Source organism: Pelobates fuscus, chromosome 10, assembly GCF_036172605.1.
Source record: "Pelobates fuscus isolate aPelFus1 chromosome 10, aPelFus1.pri, whole genome shotgun sequence".
NCBI classification, from domain to species: Eukaryota; Metazoa; Chordata; class Amphibia; order Anura; family Pelobatidae; genus Pelobates; species Pelobates fuscus.
The window spans coordinates 127,580,132-127,603,950 of record NC_086326.1 but is presented as its reverse complement, the minus strand read 5'-3'; the positions used below and the strand labels follow the sequence as shown (position 1 = coordinate 127,603,950).

At 40.6% G+C, this 23,819-nt stretch overlaps 1 protein-coding gene across 1 annotated transcript in view; it reads right to left on the bottom strand.

Moving 5' to 3' along the window:
• Positions 1-16,246, bottom strand: part of CDHR1 (cadherin related family member 1) — a 166,393-nt gene extending 150,147 nt beyond the window's left edge. Inside the window, exons 1-4 of the mRNA XM_063435215.1 lie at positions 16,054-16,246; positions 12,840-12,935; positions 1,383-1,528; positions 254-304 (exon numbers count right to left, since the gene is read on the bottom strand). Of these exons, the coding sequence (XP_063291285.1) occupies positions 254-304; positions 1,383-1,528; positions 12,840-12,935; positions 16,054-16,135 (375 nt within the window). The 5' untranslated portion in view covers positions 16,136-16,246. The remainder of the gene's footprint in view (positions 1-253; positions 305-1,382; positions 1,529-12,839; positions 12,936-16,053) is intronic.
• Positions 16,247-23,819: the final 7,573 nt, after the last annotated feature.

Below are 23,819 nucleotides of genomic sequence, written 5' to 3'. Positions count from 1 at the left end.
ATTGGGATGATTGTGATTAAGTAACCAGAAATCCTGAGTTTGGGTCAAACAGGAGGGTTTGCAAAGGCTGTAGACAAGAGGTCTGCAGCTTTTGCAAAAGCTATTTTTAGATATGCCTCCAATGAAAAGCATGTATATCTATTAAATTATTTTATTTATTTTGCATTTGGGCAGTGGAGTGTCACTTTAATGTTTCAATCCACTACAATTTGGTCTTTCGTGAGTAAACTCCAATAATGTATTTCAGACTTACCTTGTTTAGGCCATCTGATATGCTAACAAGTGCATCAATTTCATCCTGTTTCTGTAATTCAAAACAAAAATTAATTATAAAACATAAAGAAGGCTATAATATAGGTTTGCTTTTTATCATTTTAGCATCAGTGTATCACTTTCGTGCCTGCTATACTTCTACTGATGTCTGTTACACTAGATCTATAAACCTGGCCCAATTTTTTTTAAAGATACACTATAGTCACCAGAACTACAGCTTAATTTAGTTGTTCTGGTGTGTATAGTATGTCCCTGCAGGCATTTAAATGTAAACACTGCCTTTTCAGAGAAACATTACTGCCTAGTAACAGACATTACTGCTTAGTAACACCTCTAGTGGTAGCAATGCAGACAGCCACTAGAGGTGCTTCCTGGGTCAGTGCTGCGATGTTCAGCTGCTCCATGCTCTGCATGGAGGCGCTGAATGTTCCTCATAGAGCTGCATTGATTTACGGCATCTCTATGAGATGATGCTGGTTGTGCAGAGCGGCATTTTGCTGTGCATGCGCAATAGCCTCTCAATTCTTTCCTATAGGAAAGCATTGGATTGGCCAAGATCATCAATTTTGATGATCTCAGTCAAGGAGGATGAGTGGGGGCAGAGCCAGCCACGAGCAGAGCTGCAAGAAGACCAACACGGTGTTGACAATGTGCAGCACTGGCATTCAGTGTATTTAGGGACTGCAGGGAGGCACTGATTGGATTGGCTGAGATCATCAATTTTGATGATCTCAGCCATGGAGGCAGAGTGGGGGTGGAGCTAGCCACAAGGAGATCCTGATTTTCACAGTGCTGCTTTTTGCCATGCATGTACAATAGCTTTTCTTATGGTAAAGCAATGGATTGGCTGAGATCGTCAAATTTTATGCTCTTAGCCAAAGAGATAGAGCTGGGTGGAGCCTACTGCAATGAGGCTGGTGCCGCGTTGGAAATAAGGTGAGATTTACGGCTTTTTAAAGGGGGCAAGGGGACTGGAGACCTAAACTGTGTATTTAGAACTATAGTGTCATACATGTTTGTATTCCTGAAACTGTAGTGTTCGTTTAAATTTCTTTTTTAAATAACTGTAAACAATTCACAATATAATCATTAGTAAAATGCATGATTACCTCTCTGTCGAGTTCCTCAATTAATGTGATATTTCCATGAAGAGGATCCACAGCAAAATAACGTTTTGTTCCTGGTTCAAAGGTCAGGCCATATGTTACTGGATAGCCTTCTGGGTCACTGCCATTTAATGTATAGATATAAGAGCCTTCAAGAAAGAGAAAAAAAAAATACATTGCGTTAAAACAAAAATGTTGCTAATAATCTGTCTCCCAATATGAGTCATACTCTTGAATTCCAAAGAATTTTAATTATATGGCACAGTTAGAAGAACACTACAAGCTCCATAACCACTACAGCATTCTCTAAGGGTTATGGTGGTAGGCATGTCCCGGTGCTCTACCAGAATAAGTAGTCACACTGTTTAAGAACACACAATATAAGTAGATCCAGGTGTGCAGGATGCCAAGTTAAAAAGCTGCCGCTCAAGAGGCATACTCCAAAAAAGCCTATATTAACAATATCTAAACAAATATTGTAAGTATGAAAAAAAAAAAAAACCCCAGTGGTTGGTGAAGGATTATATATCCTGGTCTTTTAATAGTACTGTCTATCTATTAATTTTATCAAAATTTGTCCTTTGTCCAATAAACTCTGACATTTATACATTGATTTTATTGTTATATTTGTCACATCTCGTTTTTTGCCTAGACACTTAGTGCCCTCTATTGTTTGTTTGTTTTTATACATACTTACATTATTGGTTTTGAAACTGTTTAAGAACATTTTGACAATTTACTTGGGGTTAGCAGCAGGAAGCTCCTGAACGGAGATAATCCCACCAGTGCAGAGCCACGTTTATTGACTAAAAGAATGCAGTTGACACTTTCGATCATGTAGCCATGCTGTGGTGATTATAATGTTTGTAGTATTCCTTTAAAGAGAAATTGGCACTTTCCCAATTTTAGCACAACATAATAGCTAACTAAACATTAGCTTAGGTTGTGCTATTTTTAAAAATTCTTAATAGATTATTTGTTTTATTTAATTTACTTTAATCTACGGTTTTATTAACCCTGGAAAATGCTGAAATGGCATTTATGGCGTGAAGGAAATTTATCTTCACTTGAAGTGACAGTTCCTCTTTAAGTAATCAAATATTCCAGTCTCAGCAGGACAGTTCTTTTTTAAGGAGTCTCAATTTAATGGCATTACAGGACCCTGCTGTGCTGCACCAGTGAACTGTCCAACTGGCCATTATTTAATTCCCTTGTGCTATCCTACGGACACTAGGACAACGCAGACATTATCTCTTATACAATAGGGGCCAGCCTGCAGGAAGTCTGTCAGCCTTGCGTGATTGGCACAATGCTGACACTCCCCTTCAGTGGGTGTTTCCAGTGACACAGGCTTCGGCACTAGCTATGTGTAACATATTCCTCCTCACCTTGCAGTATTTGCGCTCAGCGGCCGTGCGTCTGTATAACTGACTCCTGCAACATGTTGATGGACGCTGGACGCTGCGGATCCATGACAAATTATAGCCCCAAAGGCAGATTTTCTTATGGCCCTGTTGTGGTTTCCCTTAGTGGTTGCCCGAGAGTGTTCCTGAGCGTTTATTTCTGGTTATTGACTTTGGCTTCGTTTGACTTCCCTGTATTCTGGTATCCCTGACTTTTGGCTTTCCCTTATCGTTGCATCCCATTCTGTGTCCCTGACCTTGGCAAGTATCCTTTTATTCTTTGGTATGTTAAATCCGGCCCGGTAACACGTTACCCTTTAGTCCTAGGTGTGATACAATTCCAAGTGCTGGATCAATCAGTAATCCTGACACTATGCCCCCAGGTCCTGTCCACAAGCTTCTAAACCTCATACCGCCCAGTGTAAGGTGGTATGCAATACTGTAGTCTTCTCCAACACAAACCAGATCACCAATTCACCACAACAGAATAGACCCTTATATTCAACTTATGTATACAATTCAACAATTTCTCTTTAGCAGAATACTCATAACTGTTTGATATCATAATATTAAAAATAGAAGAAACATAATTACTGTTGCACATCACCTGCATATACTAACTTTGACTTTGAACTTTGTGATGTACAGAAACTCAGAAAAATCATATTTTCAAAACTATCCCAGGATTCCTTGCTTGACATCCAAATTATCACAAACAGGCATCTTGGTTCAGAGTTCATCCTGCATTTCTGCAGTTACCCTTAGCAATGGACCCCTTGGGTTATGATGCTAAAGGTCCAGAAAAAAAAAAAAACACTATTCCTTCATATATGCAAAATATTTAAACCTTCATTAGGGTAAAATTAGTTTTATTTTTTTCCTTGTTTATGATGCATGCACACAGATTAACGAGTCAGCCCCAAACATTTCCTTCAACCTTGTGAAGGTGTTAATTAGGAGGAGAGTTAATTATACATCCCTTAACACTTTAAAAAGATTTGGAAACACCATGCACAACTTTCATGCTGATTAGATAGGAAGCAAGTGATTTATAACATTGGCTCTAGATGTACATCTGAGTCATAGCTAGTATTATTATTACTTTTATTATTAGAATTGTAATACATTTTTGTTACAAATCATACAACATATATAAAAAGTATACAATCTATCAAGAATGTCTCATTTCTTGATTAAAACATATATGAATCTAGAAATATTGAAATATTACTCAAAATGGCAAATGTCATGCCTAGAGTGAGAAAGTAAGATCCACAAATATTCATAAATTCATTACCATAATTGATCCTTGTAACAGCATTAATCTCAGTCAGTGGTGGAATGCACAGAGGGCCCTGGTGCAAGAGGTTTACTTTTTTGCTCATGGATGGCAAAATTGTAGATCCCCATCTGTCGTACAACTCCTACAAAGCATTCTTAGCTGGGGCTCTACCATTTTCCCATCACGCATTGATGCACAGACAAATACACACACTGGCACACAGACAGGTACACAGACACACTCACACACTGATTCCAATTACTACCCCACCTCTACTCCAAGCTCTGGCTCCTCCTCCTTTCTCTGGTCACTGGAGCCTAATGGTTCAGCCTTAAAAAGAGCTGTGTGTGGGTTGCAGACAGTGGTGCACAATTTGCTGGGGCTTGGCGATGGGCTAGTGGAACTTGAAAGATTGAAACATTCTTCAGGCATCACTGTGGCCCTGTCGGTTGGCCCTACCCCTTCTTCTTTCTCTGTGAGAAAGAAGGTGGTAGGGGCCCCCGATCGACCACCCTCTTCTGTGTACTGCAGCAGCACCATCCAGAGTGCCCATTAGGCCAGCGGAAAATACCCATTGCCAGCAGCAATCAGCTTAAATCAGAGGTGGAACTCCTGGTCCTATACTTGGTCCCCTATTGCTCTCTGCCCCACTGCAGTCACACCGGCTGCACCGGCGGTAGTTCCGCCACTGCTCATAAATTCACAGCTGGGTTAGTTCAGCCTTTCAGTGGTCATTAAAATGAGGTCCATTAAGTAGGCTAATTATAACATCCATACATATGGACACATTGGAAGACTAACAAATGATAAATGTGCCTTTGTTGAGTATCGCTGTATGTGTCAGATATCGTAAAGTACTACCTTTATGCCACCCTGTCAAAAATATATGAACAGAGAAAACACTAGTAGCCCCTATACATTTCTGCTTGACTGAAATAGCCATCTTTCAACAAAGAAGCCATAAACCTATTTTATTCCCATTACTTTTACCTAGATGGATAGGCCGAAAAACACAGAGGCTTGGAATATGTGGTATGATAAGATACTGGCAAAGAAAATACATTCACATTTATTCACTAAACTGTGAATAGTTAAGTCAAACTCACATCGCAAAATGTAGGCTAAAATAGCCAAGGTTTGTTTATAAGTGATTATCATAGGTACCCTCACAAACCAACTGAAGCTTCGTTACCTAAACAGAATCATATTTCCAGTTAAAAAAAAAACAGTACTATGTCATTAAAAATAAATTAAAATATTAATTATAATAAACACCTGAACATGGGTCACAATTTGATTTCTAACCATTCTTATTTTAGTAAATAAATCTACATATGTTAGACTAGCCTTGCAACAGCTGGTGATATTTGAAGATGAGGGGGTATTAGATGATGGATTACCATCCTCAATTCACACACTTTACTTAATGTACTGAGCTCCTGATTCAATGAGACACCAAGTCTAGCTCAACTCCATAAGCCTATAGATACATGTATTTGGAAAATAAAAACACTATAAAGACACTACTAATAGATGCTGTTACCTATTTATAGCCATATAAGACATGCCTGTCTCTTAGGAAATACATGGGCTGATGGCCCTAAGCAAAGCCAAAAGGATGACATTAGAAATCATGTTAGATATAAATTAGGCATGTTTGGGGGGACAATGAGGCTTATATTTGTTTAAAGTATCTGAACATCTCCAGGGAAAGAGTTCACTTGCATACTGATGTAATGGGTCTGGTCAACATGTATAGTGTGTGGCAGGCACTACAAAACAAATTCAACATTTTGGTGTCATGCTAGAAGGTGGGGTCCCTTTTCACAAGGATTCACAGTAATAAGCAAACAAAAATAAAGGTCCTGTCATGGTCTTAAGCGGGTCAGATAAGAGACTTTGGCCAAGGTTAACATTTGGTTCTTTATTGGCAGGTTTAGACATAGTAAAGTAGCAGGAAATTCTATAATTATTATTATAGGCAGAAGGAAAAATAGGAGAACCTATAAACGAAATTATAGGCAATGGTAGAAGGTGAACCTATAAACAAAATTATAGGCAATAGGTAGAAGGATAATTAACAGAAATGGAGAGTCTAGGCAATAAGATCCAGCCAGGTTATTAACAAGACAAAATTGGATAGTAAGAAAACCTATCGATGAAAGTATAGGCACTGGGGAGATAGCGCAGCTAAGCGGACAAGGGCACATGTATGAGTGTGGGGATAGATGCATGGGATTGGTTGGGAAAGAATATGTGGGTGGGATTATGTTCTGGGTAAGAATGTGTGGGTGGGATTATGTTCTGTGTAAGTTAGTGTGGGGGAGGTCCTCAGTGCCACTTGGGATTCGGGCCAGCAAACAGCTTCCCTCCCGCCCACCCTATTAGTATATTTAGTCACAGCTAGCCGGGGGTATGTCCTTGCCAATTGAGTTTGAGTGGTTATGTTTAAGTATATGGAATGAGATGAACAAGTTTTTAAAGTCTCAACCCCCCCTTCTTCAAAGGGTTAACCTTTGGTCACCTGGGGTGTCGTGCCCATCTAGCGTGGATAAGGTCGGCTGATGGCAGGCATTGGAAGGAAATTATTTTTATGACGAGGGGGAGGTTAGAGGAAGTCGCACATAGGCGCATGGTCAGTTTATTGGCAAGGACGGTTGAGTTCACTGTATGACACTATGTGTTAAGTTATATGCATATATATGTTAATTTATGGTTATTTATGTTTAACATTTTGGTTACAGAACAGAGACATTTATTAAATAAATTATGGATGTGTCATACAGTATTTGTCATATGTTATAATAAATGATGTGGCCTGTTTCATCCATACTTCGTTGTCTGTCATTATTTTGGATAATGGATTATGGTGCATCGCGATTCCCCACTACGTACATACAAGGTTATTTAGAGAGACAAGTAAAACAGAACGGTAAGGTTTCAGAAATGCAAGTAATATAGACGTATAGAGAATCAGCCCCTTGTTTGGAAGGAGCACTGATAATGCAGGTAAATTAGTCTTTGCAATACTGGTTAGTAGCGTAGTTCAGGTTGGTATAATGCAGGTTGGTAGCATAGTTCTGTATGGTATGAAGCAGGTTGGTAACAAATGTTGATAACGTAGATCAGGTAGGCATAAAGCAGCTTGGTAAGGTAAAGTACATTATTAGCGTAGATCAGGTTGGTATCAAGCAGCTTGGAAAGTTAAGATAGATTAGTAGTGTAGATCTGGTTGGTATTCAATAGGCTGGTAATAAAGTAGGTAAGATTATAGGAGCCAGAAACAGACGTCTTTCAGGTAGACCATCAACTTCAATGTAAAGGCTCTGTATAGAGCAGGGTGTAGCCTTTTGTAGGATAAGTAATCAGTCGAGGCAGGTGAGGTAGAGAGAAGGAAGATCAGTCCTAGTGGTTAGGGAGGCCACTAGTAGTGGAAAACTGTAATTGTTGTAAAGAAACAGAATAAAAGATACATAACTTAGGTTGTCAGGATAGGATCCGGACAGGTCCTTTCACTTGATGGCTGAATATACCACCTAGTTTTTTGCTGAGTACCTTTATTTTTTGTAATGTTCTGGTGCCAGGAGTAATCCAGGAGTGCTCTCTCAGTGTATGTAGAATGTGCTGACAACTTACCTTCGGTCTGCCAGGTGCTGCACTCCCCTGTAGCTGGAAGTTCCTGCATGGAGCTAACCCTGGCCAAGCAAGTCTGCTCTTATTGGCTGCACAGCTAGGATTAGTGGATTAGCTCAGTGCAGCTAGTGGAAGCTTTATACAGGAGCTACAAGCACAAGGGAGGGAAAAGCAGCAGACACTCAGCGATCCCCAAGTAAATGATCAATGCATTCCTAAATGGTTGGAATGGTTGGGAGAGTGCCAAGGTGCTCCCAGTGCCTTAATCACTACAGTGGACTGTAGATATTATTTTGCTTGGAGTATTCCTTAAATTATTCTAACTAGCAAACCTGAACAATGGCTTTTAAAATGAAGTGCAATCTAGCCCTCCAATGGGATAGATGTGCCTCATGTTCTGTCAAAAATTCTCTAATTTTAAAACCAAAAGATCATTTTGGGTTAACAACATTTTGCTAACTATTAACAGTGTATTTATTAATAAAAAAAAAAACAGTGGTAATCATGTAGTTTGTGTCTGCAACCGTAGATCATTTCACCATGGACTTCAATAGTAAAGATGTGGACCTCCCCCAAAGCCTATTCCATGGATCTATCAACATTCCTGGAAAGAAGTTGAATGTGTTAACTCCCAACACATTGTCCCTCTTTCTGCGATAAATGCATTTAGGATCAATGTTATTAATTCCCTCAATATATTTGAAGGTTCCTTTTGTATTTATTGTTGCCAACCTTCTGTGAGTAGTGATACATTTGACTTGGGCCAACATCCCACAAACCTCTGAATACTAATTGGCCAAGGGGTGGGGTCCCTCTGCCGGCAACTAAGAAGGAAGGGATGGTGCATGTCAAAGCATGTGATTAGTGAGAAAGAGGAGTAGAGAGCTTTCACCCTCATAAAATATAAAAGAGGAGGGGGCGGATGATGATGACTGAAGCAGATATGACTTGTAGTACAAGAGGATCATAGCCGCAGCAAGAATACCAAAATCAGGGGCATCCCCGATATGGTGGATGCAACGGAGCTACTGCATTTCTTGAGACACCTTTTCCATCACCTGTTACCTTACAAGCAAGCTAAAAGCCATCTCTTCAATAACTTTTACAGGATCTGCAAACAAGTCTGGACATCCAACCAGGCCTCCAGAGATCTAATTTTACAATTTGTCATGCATCTGCACAAGATGGAAATCATGGCAGCAGTCATAAACTCACCTACTCTCGCCTTTGAGCAACTCTCTCTGGCATTTTACTATGACCTGTCTAGGCCCACAATGCATTGGAGACAGTCACTACGCTCTGTAACCATCTTCTTAAGGGACAAATATATCTCCTATCATTGGGGAGTGCCATGCTCCCTCCAGGTTACAAAGGATGGGAGAGTCCACAAACTTTACTCCCGTGCAGACGGCCAGAACTTCCTGCCTTACTAGTTGTTCCTTCATAAGATACCCCTCTGCAGACCAGAGAGCAAAGGCATAAATGGAATGGGGATAATATCACCCTGTATGAGCCAACTAATCTACCTCTACTGCAAGCTCTGCCAATTGAGCCAACAGAACTGTCTCCCTGTGGCATTGCTGATGTGGATATTGCTCCCTATGTGGTGTGCTATAGCTGTACTATTTCTATAGAGAATGTTTTGCTTTACATTTTACATAGATGTTTGTTTTAGATTTCATTTCGCAATTATTATTTTTTTGTATAACTGCAATGCAGCTGGCCCTTAGTCTACCCTCTTGGGTACCCACATACTAGTGGCTGTGTTAGTACAGTCAAAAGCACTGAGACCTCATGTCCGAGGGAACCTGCTCTGTCCTTAGACTAGATTAAGTGATGTCCAGGTTTGAGGTGACGACTGCGCTACTGCTATCACTCACTAACAGGTTGTTACACCTTTGCTTACCTTTATTTGGACTACTGTCTGGTATTCACCATCACTTTACAACAAGCTTTTCTATTTGCTTGATTATATTAATGGCTCTAGAGCCAGGTCATAAAATGCCCAGCTCAACATGATTATTTCTCTTATGTATCATTCCTGAGCACCAGTGCACTGCACTATATTTACTTCACTTTTCTGCATACACTTCACAGCTTCCACATACTTATTGAATGCTTGTGCTTTATTGATAGATATCACTCGTGCAAATGTTTCACCCTTATGATGTCAATTTTGTTCCACGACAATAATAGAATTACAAAAAATAAAATTGGCCACAGAAAGATTGGGTCAAGAGATGGACACAGGTTATATGTACGCTTAAAGAATGCAAACTGAAAATTTCCTTACTGCTCTATAAATATGAGTATTACTTTTTTAAAGGGATTCACTATGCACTAAAAGCAGCTTGTGTGTGTAGTCCATGCCCCTGCAGTCTCACTGCTCAATTCACTGCCATTTAGGAGTAAAATCACCCTTTCTGTTTATGCAGCCCTAGTCACACCTTCATTGCCTGTGAATCTCACAGCCTGCATGAAAAAAATGGTTTCATTTGCAATCAGACCCAGTGGCTCAACTTCAGGCAAGCAAGCTGGGAGGCCCATCACGTGGCCCACCCAAATAGCCCCCACGGGGCATATGTGATGAGGGGCCTTTTAACAGCTCGACAGGGACCCTGTCAGATCAGTATTTTGTCCACAGTCCTGTGAGAAAATGTGAACAGATCAGATTTGCATGGGGAAGAAAAGGAGGAGGCAAAGTGAGAGTCTGGGTCAGCCTCAGCCAACAGTTCCTGAAGCCAGTGGACACAAGGAATACACCCTTCTGCTCCCACATGGTATGGAAACAGGATCAGGGCCATATTTCCACATGGGCATGCTGGGCAGTTGCCCGGTAGCCCCACAAGACTAGGGGACCCACCACAATGCCCATGGGCACAGGCCAACAGAGGAGATCCTTTGATCTCCCCTGCCGGCCCATGGAGAGTCGGCCCTGCTCACTTGTGGTGGGCACTCGCGGGCCGGTGGAGAGATCAGCGATCTCCCTCATCGGCCCAAAGGACCTTTGTTAGTAAGAGGGAGGGAGGAAGGGATCAGGGAGGCTGCAGGTTCCTCTCACGAGTATGCTGATCGGAGTGTTGCTATGTTAACGAGTGGCAACGCTCTGACCAACATACTTAAGGGAGGAATCTACAGCTTCCCTGGTCCCTTCAGCATTCAGTGCATAGGGGGAGAGGATAAAAATCAGATTGCCGCCAGAGGAGCTGCAGGCTATAGATCACTACTCACCACTGGACCACCAGGGCTGGCAGTATCTCCCCACCATGGCAAAAGGTAAGAAGTGGAGGAGGGCATAAAGCTTTATTATTTTTAAATAAAAATACTAAAACATAATTTTCTGCCTGATCACCCCCCTCCACACATTGCACCCCTTACACGCCCACACTGCAACCTTCACATGCAGCACCCCCACACACAAAGTACCCCTCACAAACACACTGCACCCCTGTGTGTATTTAGCAGTCTGTGAATGTATTCAGCAAACTCTGTGTGGGTATTCAACAATCTGCGTGCGTGTGTATTCAGCAGTCTGCATGCGTGTGTATTCAGCAGTCTGTGTGTTTGTATTGTATGTATGTATTGCATTTGTTTAAGGTACCAATAAATATAAGCTTCATTTTATTTATAATTACACTTTTATTTCTGTGAGTGGTTGTGTACGCAGGGCTGCAGTGCACTACATATATACACACACACATATACACACACACACACGTGTGTCAGTGTGTGTTACTGTGTGTGTGTTCAGTGTATATGTATATCTGTGTGTTAATGTGTATCTGTGTTAGTATGTTTGCATGTGTGTGTGTTGCATCTCACCATTCAAATGCCAACACTACACCTCAAAAAAAACCTACAACAAGTACACCCCTATGTTCAAATGCCATCATTACATACATTATATGCATTAAAATGCCAACACTACACGCAAACACTGCTATGTTCACACATACAAAACTCCGCACAGAAGCATGCTTACATTCAAACACACAAATACAATACTGATACAATCCTGCAGGGGTATCCCCCAATATTGGGGAAATTTTTAAATCTCCAGCTGGCAAATAATTGTATAACAGATGGGGAGCTATATTTTAGCTACCCTAGCGCTGGATGGGACCCAAAAAATGTCTGTTAACAAGGCCATGTCTATGTTCTACCATTAATCAGATGTGCTCCACGTGCTCAGATTGTTGTTTTTAACACAATTAATGTTTTGTTAATCACAGAAAAAAATTTAATTAAAAAAAGCAACAAATACAAATAGATGATAAGGCATAAAAGATGAAACATAGCCACAAATGGCAGTGATTGTAAACAGAAGTAAGAAGGGAATGTATGTTTATAAAGAGAATGTGCAGTAATGCAGACTGACCGTGTATGCTCTGCACCCAAATGACTATACACATGGTCAGTTATTGGCAACTAACTGTTTGTCAACTTAATGTATAAGCAAGTCATGCAAGTGCACTGACCTAACACATCTTTTATGACAGTGATGCCCTCAATACATCACTAACATGACACCACACCCCCACATAACAGCCAATCCCCTTTGCATACAAGTTTCATGGAGACAAATTTGAAAGGCATGGGATTTTCTCGGGTTTCCCTGAAAAGCAGGGTACCAACAAATAATTCAAATTAGCAGGACACATGCCCCCAAATGACAGATCCAAGACACTTGGGAGTTATGGCTGTTTCATTGGTTTCTACGATTATGATTCGGTATTAAAACCCACCATAATAGGCATCAATCCCATCAGGCTCTTAACCTAGTGCTGCTCTGTATGATGGAACGTTGCAAAGCATTTAATATTTTTCAATGCAGTTGGCCAACTAACCTCCACAAATAAGAATACTGTATGTCGAAATGCAATAATATTAAGTACAAGCTTTTATTTTAGACAAACGTTCGCAATTGCAGTAGCCTATTTAGAAAAGTCACAGCTTTGGCCTTGTGAATAATTGCATACATATTAATTAATTCTGTGCATATTAATGAGCAGTAGATTCATGAATTTAACACCAAGGAATATGTGACAAATTCACTTCCCAAACTTGGTGAGCCGGTTTAACTCATTCAAGACTGAGTGATTCTGCATTAGATAGTACTAGATATTTCAAATGTATACCGACCTACTGCCGTATCCTCAGACAAACTCAGGAGGGCCATATTTCCATTGGTACTTCCTGACCCATTATCAAAAAAGTAAGGAGCATAATTGGTTTGTGCTGGAAAAGTAAAAATACAGAAAATTAGTAAATGCACATAAAAAACATAATACAATGTTTACATTCACTTTTGCATCATTAGGTTAGGTGCTGATATTGCCAACTGCCTAAAGAACTGGTGGAATTATTCTGAACAAGTCCAGTTTATTCTGTCACACATAAAGGTAAAGCTTAGTTCTACAAAAGCAATGCAGTTAGGGGGCATTGCTAGATGGGCTAAAGCCCAAAGTGGTGTCCGAAAAAATACCAAGTCTGATTTTGTCACCTTTTCATTATTAGTCTTTTGTCCCCGGTAATCAGGAGAGAGAAATAACACATCCAGTTACATAACCTGTGATATTGTCACTGTAATGCACCATATTTGGAGTTAATAGGACGGCAAGGGGAGGGGTTATTGGTGTGAGTTTTAAGCCATTGGGGTGCAAGGTTAAACGAATCCTCCCATGGGGTGCAGAGTTACAGCCTGATGTAGTGTGTATGATGGCAGGAATACCTTGGGTTGTTCCCAGTAATGTGGTAAACCATTTTACAACTCTATTCCCTATTACTTGGTCCTGCCCGGTGTCGGGTCGCTAATGTTGGCAGGTTTGCAATATCTGGCTTCTGCAGAACTGCATCTTTTCACTCATTCATTGGCTGAAGACATCAGCTGACTACTCTTAGCCAATTAATGCAAATGCACAGAATTAACATTAGTCAGCTCAGAACTCATGTTCCAGGCTGGTTGATGACACCACTCGATGATGTCAGAGGTGGAGTTATGCCTTCAGTGATGTAGGGGATAAACTCATGTACAGCATTTCGCATCGAAAAGCTGCACATAAAGACTCCAGGCACCATGACAACTTAAAATCACTGAAATGGTCATGGTGCTTGGAGTAAATCTTTACTACAGCAGGTGTGGAGTTTATAAATATATATATATTTTTAATTCTCTCAATGTATTCATAGATCTGGTGTCACAATGTGATTTACAAAGTATGTTAGGGTTTATGGCTTTGTATAGGGCTTACATAAATATATGTAGAAGGAGCCATATAATTTACCTTGAACTTAAACCCGTGGTCTTTTTGTCATTTATTAATACCCCTGGCAATACTGATGCTAAAATAACTGGTTTAGTAAACAAACCTCGCAATGGAACAAAGTTAATTCACATTTCGGATTTAGTACCAGTCTAAAAAGAACTATCAGGATTTTTACCAAAGTGAAAATTCAAAAGTGAATTCAAGGTGAATTTCAAATTTAAAGCCAGAACTAGCCAAACTGGAAGCATATGCTTTTTTGACCTTAACTTTGAAGTGTACCTTGAATTCTCAATTTAATGAATAACCCTGTACATAAGGTTATTATATTACTGCTTTAGATTTGTACAACTCCCATGTATTTCATATTTTCTTGTGTCTCTTGAACCCTCTATAAATTGTCATTGTTATATCCCCTCTCTCAGCCACGTTTTCTCACTCACTTCCACAGCCATATTCTGTTCCTCCTACAGCCTAGTCAACACACACAAAAAACATGTTCCTGGTCTTCCATATTTAATACTGTCCGCCAAATACCCACATACCCTCCTCTGAGAGCCATTGAAAACATAATTTCCACAAAACCCATCTTCCTTCCACTAATAGCCACCTTTCTACACCTTAACAGCCAGAGTCCCTCGTCCATTAATTATTAAGTTCTTTCAAGAGCCATTTATGTACCCCAGTAGCCACAAAACCCCCCGAACTAATTTCTTCCAAACAACCACATTAAATTCACTCAACAAAAGGTAAAGTTTCATTCCCTTCTCATACCTCACTCAAAACACAAATCAATAAATCAGAATATAACTTTAATTTCTAGTAAGTCAATTCGTTCTACCTTCTGTATTGAAAACAAATGTCGAGGGATGAGCAGCTACATTGTAACTAGATTCACCCCAGTCTCAATCCCTTTTTGAGCTGCACGTATTTGATTCACTTGCCTACAATAAGCTGTCCCTAGCTTAGAGTTATTCACTAAGATTTGAATCGAACGTAATTAGCAAAATGTGAACATGCTATGACCATAGATGAAATTTGGAATTTACTGAATAAACCCAAAAGTCTGTAGACTGGAAGAAATAGGAATATTTAAAAACATCTTTAAATATTCGAAGCCCTTGAGAAGACATTAATTTCTCAAAAATACACAGTGGTCAATAACTCTTTAGGAAGTGGATATAGCAGAACATTTTACTAGCTCTTTTTACTACAGGATATACAAGTATAAATTTCATTGCATCATATGACAATATTACATTTTTTTTATATATGTGTTGCTAAATATTAAACCATTATAGTAACTAAATCAATTGTAGAGTGACAAACTGTATAGTGTTTGCACTTCTCAGACACAGAGGTTTGGCACATCGTTTTGGCACAGCCACCATATTTTCCTAAAATAACGTAATTTAATCTTGTTGATTAACATCTTGCAAAAAGAGCTGACCCGCAGTATATAGAATGTATATGTTGCAGGATTCCCGGATTTAATAATCCTTTACTTTCCAATCTGCAGCGTATGAATTCTACATACTACAGAGCACTACGTTTTACATATTGCGAATCAAGTATGTGTCCAAAACCATGGTGGATCTGGCAAGCCAGAGGGAACTTCTAACTCTCATAGAAGGAGAATTGTTTTTATTAATGCAATTAAGAGTGAGGGAACTACATTCTGCGTTGTTCATTTTAATTAACAGCTGAAATTGCAAGGGTATTACAATAAATGATAACATTAAAGCAAAGTGATATACAGTATGTGTTGGTAATATTCGACATGAAGCGAAAAACATAAGTAATGGTCCAAACAATTGTTATGATATACCATCAATTCAAAGTGCTAACAAACATGAAAACTAACTAAAGCTGTATATAATTATTTTAATACCGGGAAAAAGTCATAGGATAATTATTTATACACCTAGTCCAGACCTCAAAGTCAAAACCAGTTTCCCCTGTGCTTTCGCTTTACTATCCAGAAGGGTTAACTATGTCTCTTAGAGTTGAGAACGCTAAAGACGGATTAGCTCTTTCATTCTGACTGTTTCCCTAGCTCTGCCTTAGACAGAAAGAAATTTCATTTCACTTACCTGTGAGGCAAATGTGAACTAAAGACAAGAGGATTGACGGGGGAAGGTTCCATTCGAAATTCATCACTGAAGACAGAAACATTTTGCTTTTTTTTCTTGTAGTTGAGTTTTATTTTGAGAGGCTGCAGTAGCTGGTAACTTTGAGGGCAGCGTAACAAATCCCCATGCAATGGAAGGTAACAGCAGATGCTAAGATGCTAATCCGATGACACATCTTATTTCTCTCCTTCCTACCATCTAATTAGACCAATTAACGTGCAAGGAGCAGAGGGATTTTTTTTTTTTGCATAGAAATAGCTCTAAATAGCTGTGGGGTCTGTTCACTAAACTGCAAGTCTTGATAGCATGGCACAGTATGACTCCAACTTAGATAAAATTTGAATTTACTAGATCTCCATTAGGATTATTCACTACTGACAATTTGGTGGTGACATTCTCATAAAGTTGATATACCAAGTATCTTCAAATAACTCTCCCCAAATTTTCTTCCTTCTAAAATGGCTCTAATTCGGGGCCATATGATATTAAAGGATCACTATAGGGTCAGGAACACAAACATGTATTCCTGACCCTATAATGCTAAACCCATCATTTAGGTGGCTTACCCCCCTCGTAGTCCCCATATAAAAGTTTACAACTCACCTTATTTCCAGTGTTGCGCAGGTCCACCTGACATCCCCCCCTTTTGTGACATTATCAAAATGGCCCATAGGGAAAGCATTCAATTGGCTGAAATCTGCACGGGGCGGGGCCAAATGCAGTTTTAGCCAATCAGGACCTCCTCATCTCTATGGGCAAATTTCAGCGTCTCCATGCAGAGCGTGGGGACGCTGAATGGCAGGGCTGCTTACTATGCAGCCATGAGCCAGGAAGCCCCTCCAGTGGCCATCTAAGGAGTTGCCACTTGGAGGTGTCCCTAGAGGGCAATGTAATGTTTTCTCTGAAAAGGCAGTGTTTGCATGAAAATGCCTGAAGGGAGCTATTATACTCACCAGAACAACTGCATTAAGCTGTAGTTGTTCTGGTGACTATAGTGTCCCTTTAAATATCTCCATGATGAGGTTATAAATTGTAGGAATTTATTATTATTAATATTATTCACATTTATGTAGCGCCAACATATTCTGCAGTGCTTTACAATATTATAAAATGGGGAGATTTTGCAACAAATGAGACAATTACAAAATGTTACAGGAACAATAGGTTGATGAGCTTAAAGGACCATTATAGTGCCAGGAAAACATACTTGTTTTCCTGGCACTATAGTGCCCTGAGGGTGCCCCCACCCTCAGGGACCCCCTCCCGCCAGGCTGGATGGAGAGGAAGGGGTTAAACTTACCTCTTTCTCCAGTGCCGGGCGGGGAGCTCTCCTCCTCCTCTTCGCCTCCTCTCCTCCTCTTCGGCGGAATGCGCATGCGCGGCAAGAGCCACGCGCGCACTCAGCCAGTCTCATAGGAAAGCATTTACAATGCTTTCCTATGGACGCTGGCGTCTTCTCACTGTGATTTTCACAGTGAGAAGCGCGGAAGTGCCTCTAGCGGCTGTCAATGAGACAGCCACTAGAGGCTGGATTAACCCCAATATAAACATAGCAGTTTCTCTGAAACTGCTATGTTTATAAAAAAAAGGGTTAATCCTAGATGGACCTGGCACCCAGACAGCCTCATTAAGCTGAAGTGGTCTGGGTGCCTATAGTGGTCCTTTAACCAAGTTTACAGTCACAAAAAAGCCTGCATAAGTCCCAAAGTAAATAAAATAAAGTTGGCCATCTCCATTTGCAAACAGTCAGCAGCAGAGCAAATTTTAATTTAGTTTTAGTCATAGCCTTTTGATTAAAATGCCATTTAGTTTTAGTCATAGCTTCGTCATCTAAATTGTTTTAGTTTAAGCCTACTTTTAGTCGACTAAATATAAGATTTTACTTTTACTAAATCTACCGCAGATTTAATCTAAAATCGAATGGGTTTAAATAAAGTGTAAGAAATGATTTAAGCATCTCTCTAGAATTCCCAAACTCATTGTAACTCCTAGAGGAGCAAGCATCTATTAATCTGTCATTATTTATGGTATTAAGGTTTGAACACTTAATACAGACACAGATTTAAATGTTTTGATATAACATGTTTGTATTATTTATTAATAAAAATTAAATAAAACCAAGTCTCAAAAAGAATCAAGAATATAGACTTGCTCTATCACAAAAGACCAGTAATTAGATATGCATTGATTAAAACGAGTTGCACATGACATTCTTCATTATTTTGAGCAGAATTGCAATTCTAAAATATTAGTAAAAAGGAAAACTGTATTGGCTGTAAGTAATGTCATTGCACACATAACCTGATATAGAAAATGAAACAGCTCTGTGTTAATAATGAAAACAAGTATCAATTGCATATGCCATAACATTCTTTTCTTTCAAACAGAAGGGCAATTCTAAAATATTAAAAAGTAAAACTGTATTGGCTGTAAAATGTCATCGCACATATTACTAGAATGATTTCATCTAGTTTCATTCGTTTAAGAAAATATAATGAATTTTCGTTATAACTGTCATCATAATCACTTTGTTTTTATTTAGTTATAGCATTGTTTTGACACTGAATAAATGGTTTTGCCAAAACCAATGACAAACATTTTTCATCAGTGACATTAACACTGGTCATCAGGAATAGTATAATAATAATAATAGCAGATTATACACTGCTATGAAGCAATGTATAGTCAGATGTTACGTGACACTATGGACAAAGTCAAGGATAAATACATATCTGAGTAGGTTGTGTCACGTATTCATCCGCTTATCAAAATGTGATTAATGGGATTTACTGTTCAGACAGGAAAAGTTGTGCCGAGCAGCAATCAATCCACAGGAGGGTTTGTGCTGAGCAGCAATCATGCAAATAGGAACCTGATAACTGCCTTTGGGGTCAAAGGCTGGTTACAACCAATCAGATCCACAGGCGGGATATTTAGGCCCAGTTCTCTTCACTTGTGGTTGTCCGAGAGCGTGTTATTTATTCTGGTAATTCTGGTTATTTGACTTTGGCATTGTTTTCTGGTATCCTTGACCCCTGGCTTTTCCTTATCGTTGTGTCTCTTTCTGTATCCCTTGACCTCGGCTATTCCTGACTATTCTTTGGTATGTTAGTCCGGCCATTCTAAGGTCCGGTATACGTTACCTATCAGTCCTCTGTGTTACACAATTCTACGTGCTGGATCATACTGTAATCCTGACAGGTTGCCACTTTCGTGCCAAGCTGTAAGATTGGGCTTATAAATGTGCCATGTCTTCAGCACTCTTAAGAATCAGAGAGACCTACACATTTCCCCTCAAATATCTTACATATAACGTGAGAGGTAATGAGTCCTGTGTTATGCCTCTCATTGGCACTGTACAACTTATAATGGGAGATAATAAGAAAAAACAAAGTGCAAAAACTAATTCACAGATCATTCTAAATCATAAAACGCAACTGAAACATAAAACTTTTTTTTTCCAAAAAATTCTATAAAATATCATAAAGTAATGTCAGCACTAAATAAAAAAATAAATATCAAAATAGTCTCTTTTCAGAGAAAAGTCAGTGTTTACATTACAGCCGAGGAACACCTCAGAGGTGCTTCCTGGGTCGGTGGGTCCTGGGTCATTGCAACATGGAGATGCTAAGCTTTCCCCATAGAGATGCATTGATTCAATGCATCAATATGAGGATATGCTGATTGGCCAAGCTGGCATTCGGCCCCACCCCGCCTCCTTGACGATCTCAGTCAATCCAATGCTTTTTCTATAGGAAAACATTGGATTGGCTGAGATAATAAATTCTGATTATGTCAGTCAAGGAGGGGAATCGGGGGTTGGGGCGGCTGCGGACCCACAAGGTACTGGAAATAAGGTAAGTTTTCTTAAATTTTTAAGGCGGCCAAAGGAGGGTAAGCCACGTAAATGGTGGTTTGTGTTCCTGACACTATAGTATTCCTTTAAAGTGATGTTAAAGTGATGCTTCTGACTAACACTGAAATGGACATCGAGTGGATACTAAGTTTTTTTTAACTAACCAAAGACTTTGTTGGACACAAAGTTTCATATTTTTTATTGAAGTTGAAATAGTACAAATGACTTATAAGAAGAACTCTACACAATGTTTTCTGATCATTTAAACGTTATTGTTTTTTTTAAAAAAGTATTTGATTTATTTTGATACTCCTAATTGGAGATCTCTCAAAAGTCCAACAAAGAACAAGTCCTTCTTGACTCAAAAATAACAATTAGAATCTGACTATTTTGTTAAATAAAACATAATTACAAATTCTGCAGAACCTGATAAAACCAACTCTTTAGGTTGCAAATTCCACAGCTTTGTTGTCCATAATCTAACAAACGTATTGCACAGGTATAGTGGTTGTGACGGACCGCTGGCACTCCGACCGAGTACCTCCGCCAATCGATGCTCCTAGTGCTTGCCGAGGACTCCAAGCACTCCACCAGACACCATAAGCACTGCAGACCCCACTTCCAGCGATGCAGCTGCGCCGGGGCCTTGTCGTCCTCCACCCACCCTGGAGCCAAGACCAGGACCCAGCTTCCAGTGGGTAGACGTCTCCTACTCCAGAGAGCGTAGCAGGAACAGGCTGTTACAAGAGCTTATACTCAGGGGAGTATTGTGATTATAGCAATCCCCAAGAGTGTAGTTATCCCATCCCCCAAACATGATCCAAGGCTTCAAGAAGGGGTCAAGCAGGTCTGTTTAATGTAAGCCAGCTATCACAATTTATGCAATTCCTCAGGCCAGAGGCACACCCCCTGGACCTGATGGTACACATGCACACAAGGGACATAAACCAATCAAAACAATACAACAATGTCCAACACTCCCACATACAACACACACGCCCTCCCCTCTGCCTGGGATATACAATACCTAATTATCCATAGGCAGAAAAACACACATTTTCCCCAAAGTCTAGAAAACACCACAAAACATAACATATCTAAATATACTAATTCTAATCCAATTATCTCCAAGCACAGAAAAAACATACATTTTTAAAAAGTCCCAAAAGTACCCCACATGATATCCCCACAAATGTTACATCCCCTGGATAGCCCTGATCTGGGTGAGCAACATATCCAAAAATCACCAAGATCAGAGCAGGGGTTCAAAAGTTTTCTGGAAGTCTCTTTTGACTGACCGCACACATGATTTCATGCCCAAAACAGTTCCAGATAATTTGGCTGTGCAACCGGTCTATTTTCAATGTTAAATGCAGTTCAAATAGACGAACGGCAACCGTTCGTGCAAATGTCAATGTTAAAGTGCCGTTCTAATGGTCGAACCATGTTCGACTCCAGTCGAAGAGTTGAAGTTCAGAGAAGGTAAAGTTTGGCGGTGTTCGTGCTGAACGCGTTCGACTGAATTAAAATGCCCGCCACCACGTGCTCCAATATAATTTAAAGGTGTAGAAAGCATATTTTAACATCCAATATGCCCAAATAAAGCTTTTAAAGGGCAATATATCCCAGGGGCCATAGTCACAGGGCAGGAGGCTGGCAAGCAGGTCTCTCCAAGTATAAGTGGTGAGGTTACTTTCGCCACAGTGGTTTTATGGAATTTTTTTATTTTTTTATGGAATATACAGTTTTATCTAGATTGGGGTTATGTGTTGTGTGTTGACATTTTATATCGTGGCACTATTATATACTGTTGATGTATTTTTAGATTGGAATTTGGTAGTAATGAAGAAGGATTGTATTCTTCAGTGTGGCAGACTTCCTGTTCAGGTGCCTTCCACTTGTATTGTGTGTTTTTTCCCTGCCTTTTGTATATTGTACCCCTCTCCCTGTTCGGAAGAGCTCATGCGAAAATAACTCCTTTGACTCCCGAATGGGGACCACCCTGTGTATCACATTTAGAAAGCTAGTTAGAGCGTTCAAGTAGAACGTTCATACCTCTAACATAGTTGCAAGGCAACCGCAAGGGAAGCAATTAATGAGTGCTCCCCTGGGTGGCTGGCATTTCGTATAGATGAAGGCCAGCCAGGGGGAGCATTCGTGGGATGTTTCCCAACTCGTTCATCTCCCAAACGAGGACCACCCCAGTGCCCCATTAGAACGCTCCCACCAATTAATTAGAACATTCGCACTTGTGAAACCACAATGTTCGCACACTGGCAACATAAGCGTGAAACTGCAAGGGAAGTAATTAATGAGTGCTCCCTTTGGTGGCCGCCATTTCATATAGATGAATGCCAACCAGGGGGAGCATTTGAACCCCAAAAAGAGACGCTTCCCTTGCAGGTTTCATCACCTTGCAAACAGAGATTCATTGTAGAATGTGCCATTGTGAGGTCACCTGAGGTTGGTGGGGGCACTTTTGGGGCACTGATTAGTTTGGCTGGCTTTTCTGTGCCTGGGAGACAAAGGAGCGGTCACTCTTCCCGCGCCTTGGCTCCCAGGCACAGAGGCTCACGGGATGAAGACCCCTCTGTCGTCCTGGGGGGAAAGCCCCATCGCCTGAGTGATTTCCATATTTGGGAGACCCCCTGTTCCCGCTTTCCATATTTGGGCGACCTCCTGTTCCCGCGCTTGAGTTCCCTGGTGTAGTGGATCCTGGGATACAACCCGTTTGTGTGAGTTGAAGACCCTTTACATGGGGCTATGCATAAAAGCCGTGTGTGGCTCAATAAAATTGTGTTGTACCTCCAGAGCTGTGTCTCGTCCAGTTACTGGGGGGAAATAGGTCTTGTTATATTCTAAGTGGTTCCTGAGCGGCTGAAGGAAGCTATTAGCGGAGGTAACCGGTCAGGTTACTCGGGGGTTCGTTACATTAAGTATTAGGCAATTGTGGTATTAAGTATAGCTTACACTGAAAGTACATTTTTGAAGAGTATTTTTTTTTTACAAATTACTTCTGCATTTTCTGTTCAGAGGCCAACCGTGTTTCACTGACTTTGTATGCACATGGTACGTTGATAAAAAAAAGTTGAATCTGAATTTCAATTCTTTCTAAATGGGTGACCTGATGTGTTTTGTACAGTCCTGTCAATGAACAGGTAATCAGATAGCTGCTTGTACTGGCCATGTACATATTTGTTCAAAGTTTTATATCCCTTCTGAGACACATTTACACTATGTATATATATGTATAAAGTTTTATATCCCTTCCATAGCGGTGCAGTGTGTGTGATTGCGAGGGGTACAGTGTGGTGTAATTGTGAAGGGTGCAGTGTGTGTGATTGTGAGGCAGTGTGTGTGATTGTGAGGTGTGTACAGTGTATGTAATTGTAAGGGGTACAGTTTGTGTAATTGTAAGGGATTCAGTGTGTGGGGGGTACAGTGTGTATGATTGTGAGGGGTGCACTGTGTGGGCGACAGGGGTTAGGAGGGTGGAGGGGCAGCGACATGGGTTGGGGGTAGAGGGACAGGAGGTAGGGGGGTGGAGGGGCAGTGACAGGAGGTAGCAGGTTAGTGAGTAGAGGGGTAGTGACAGGGGTTGGGGTAGAGGGGCAGTGACAGAGGGTGGGGGAGTGGAAGGGCAGTAACAGGGGTTAAGGGGGGTGGGGAGTCAGTGACAAGGGTTAGGGGGTAGAGGGGTAGTGACAGGGGATAGAGGGGTAGAGACAGGGGTTAGGGGGGTAGTGACAGGGGTTAGGAGGGTAGAGGGGTAGTGACATGGGTTGGGGGTAGAGGGGCAGTGACAGGGGGAGTGGAGGGGCAGTAACAGGGGTTAATGGTGACAGGAGTTAGGGGGTAGTGACAGGGGTTA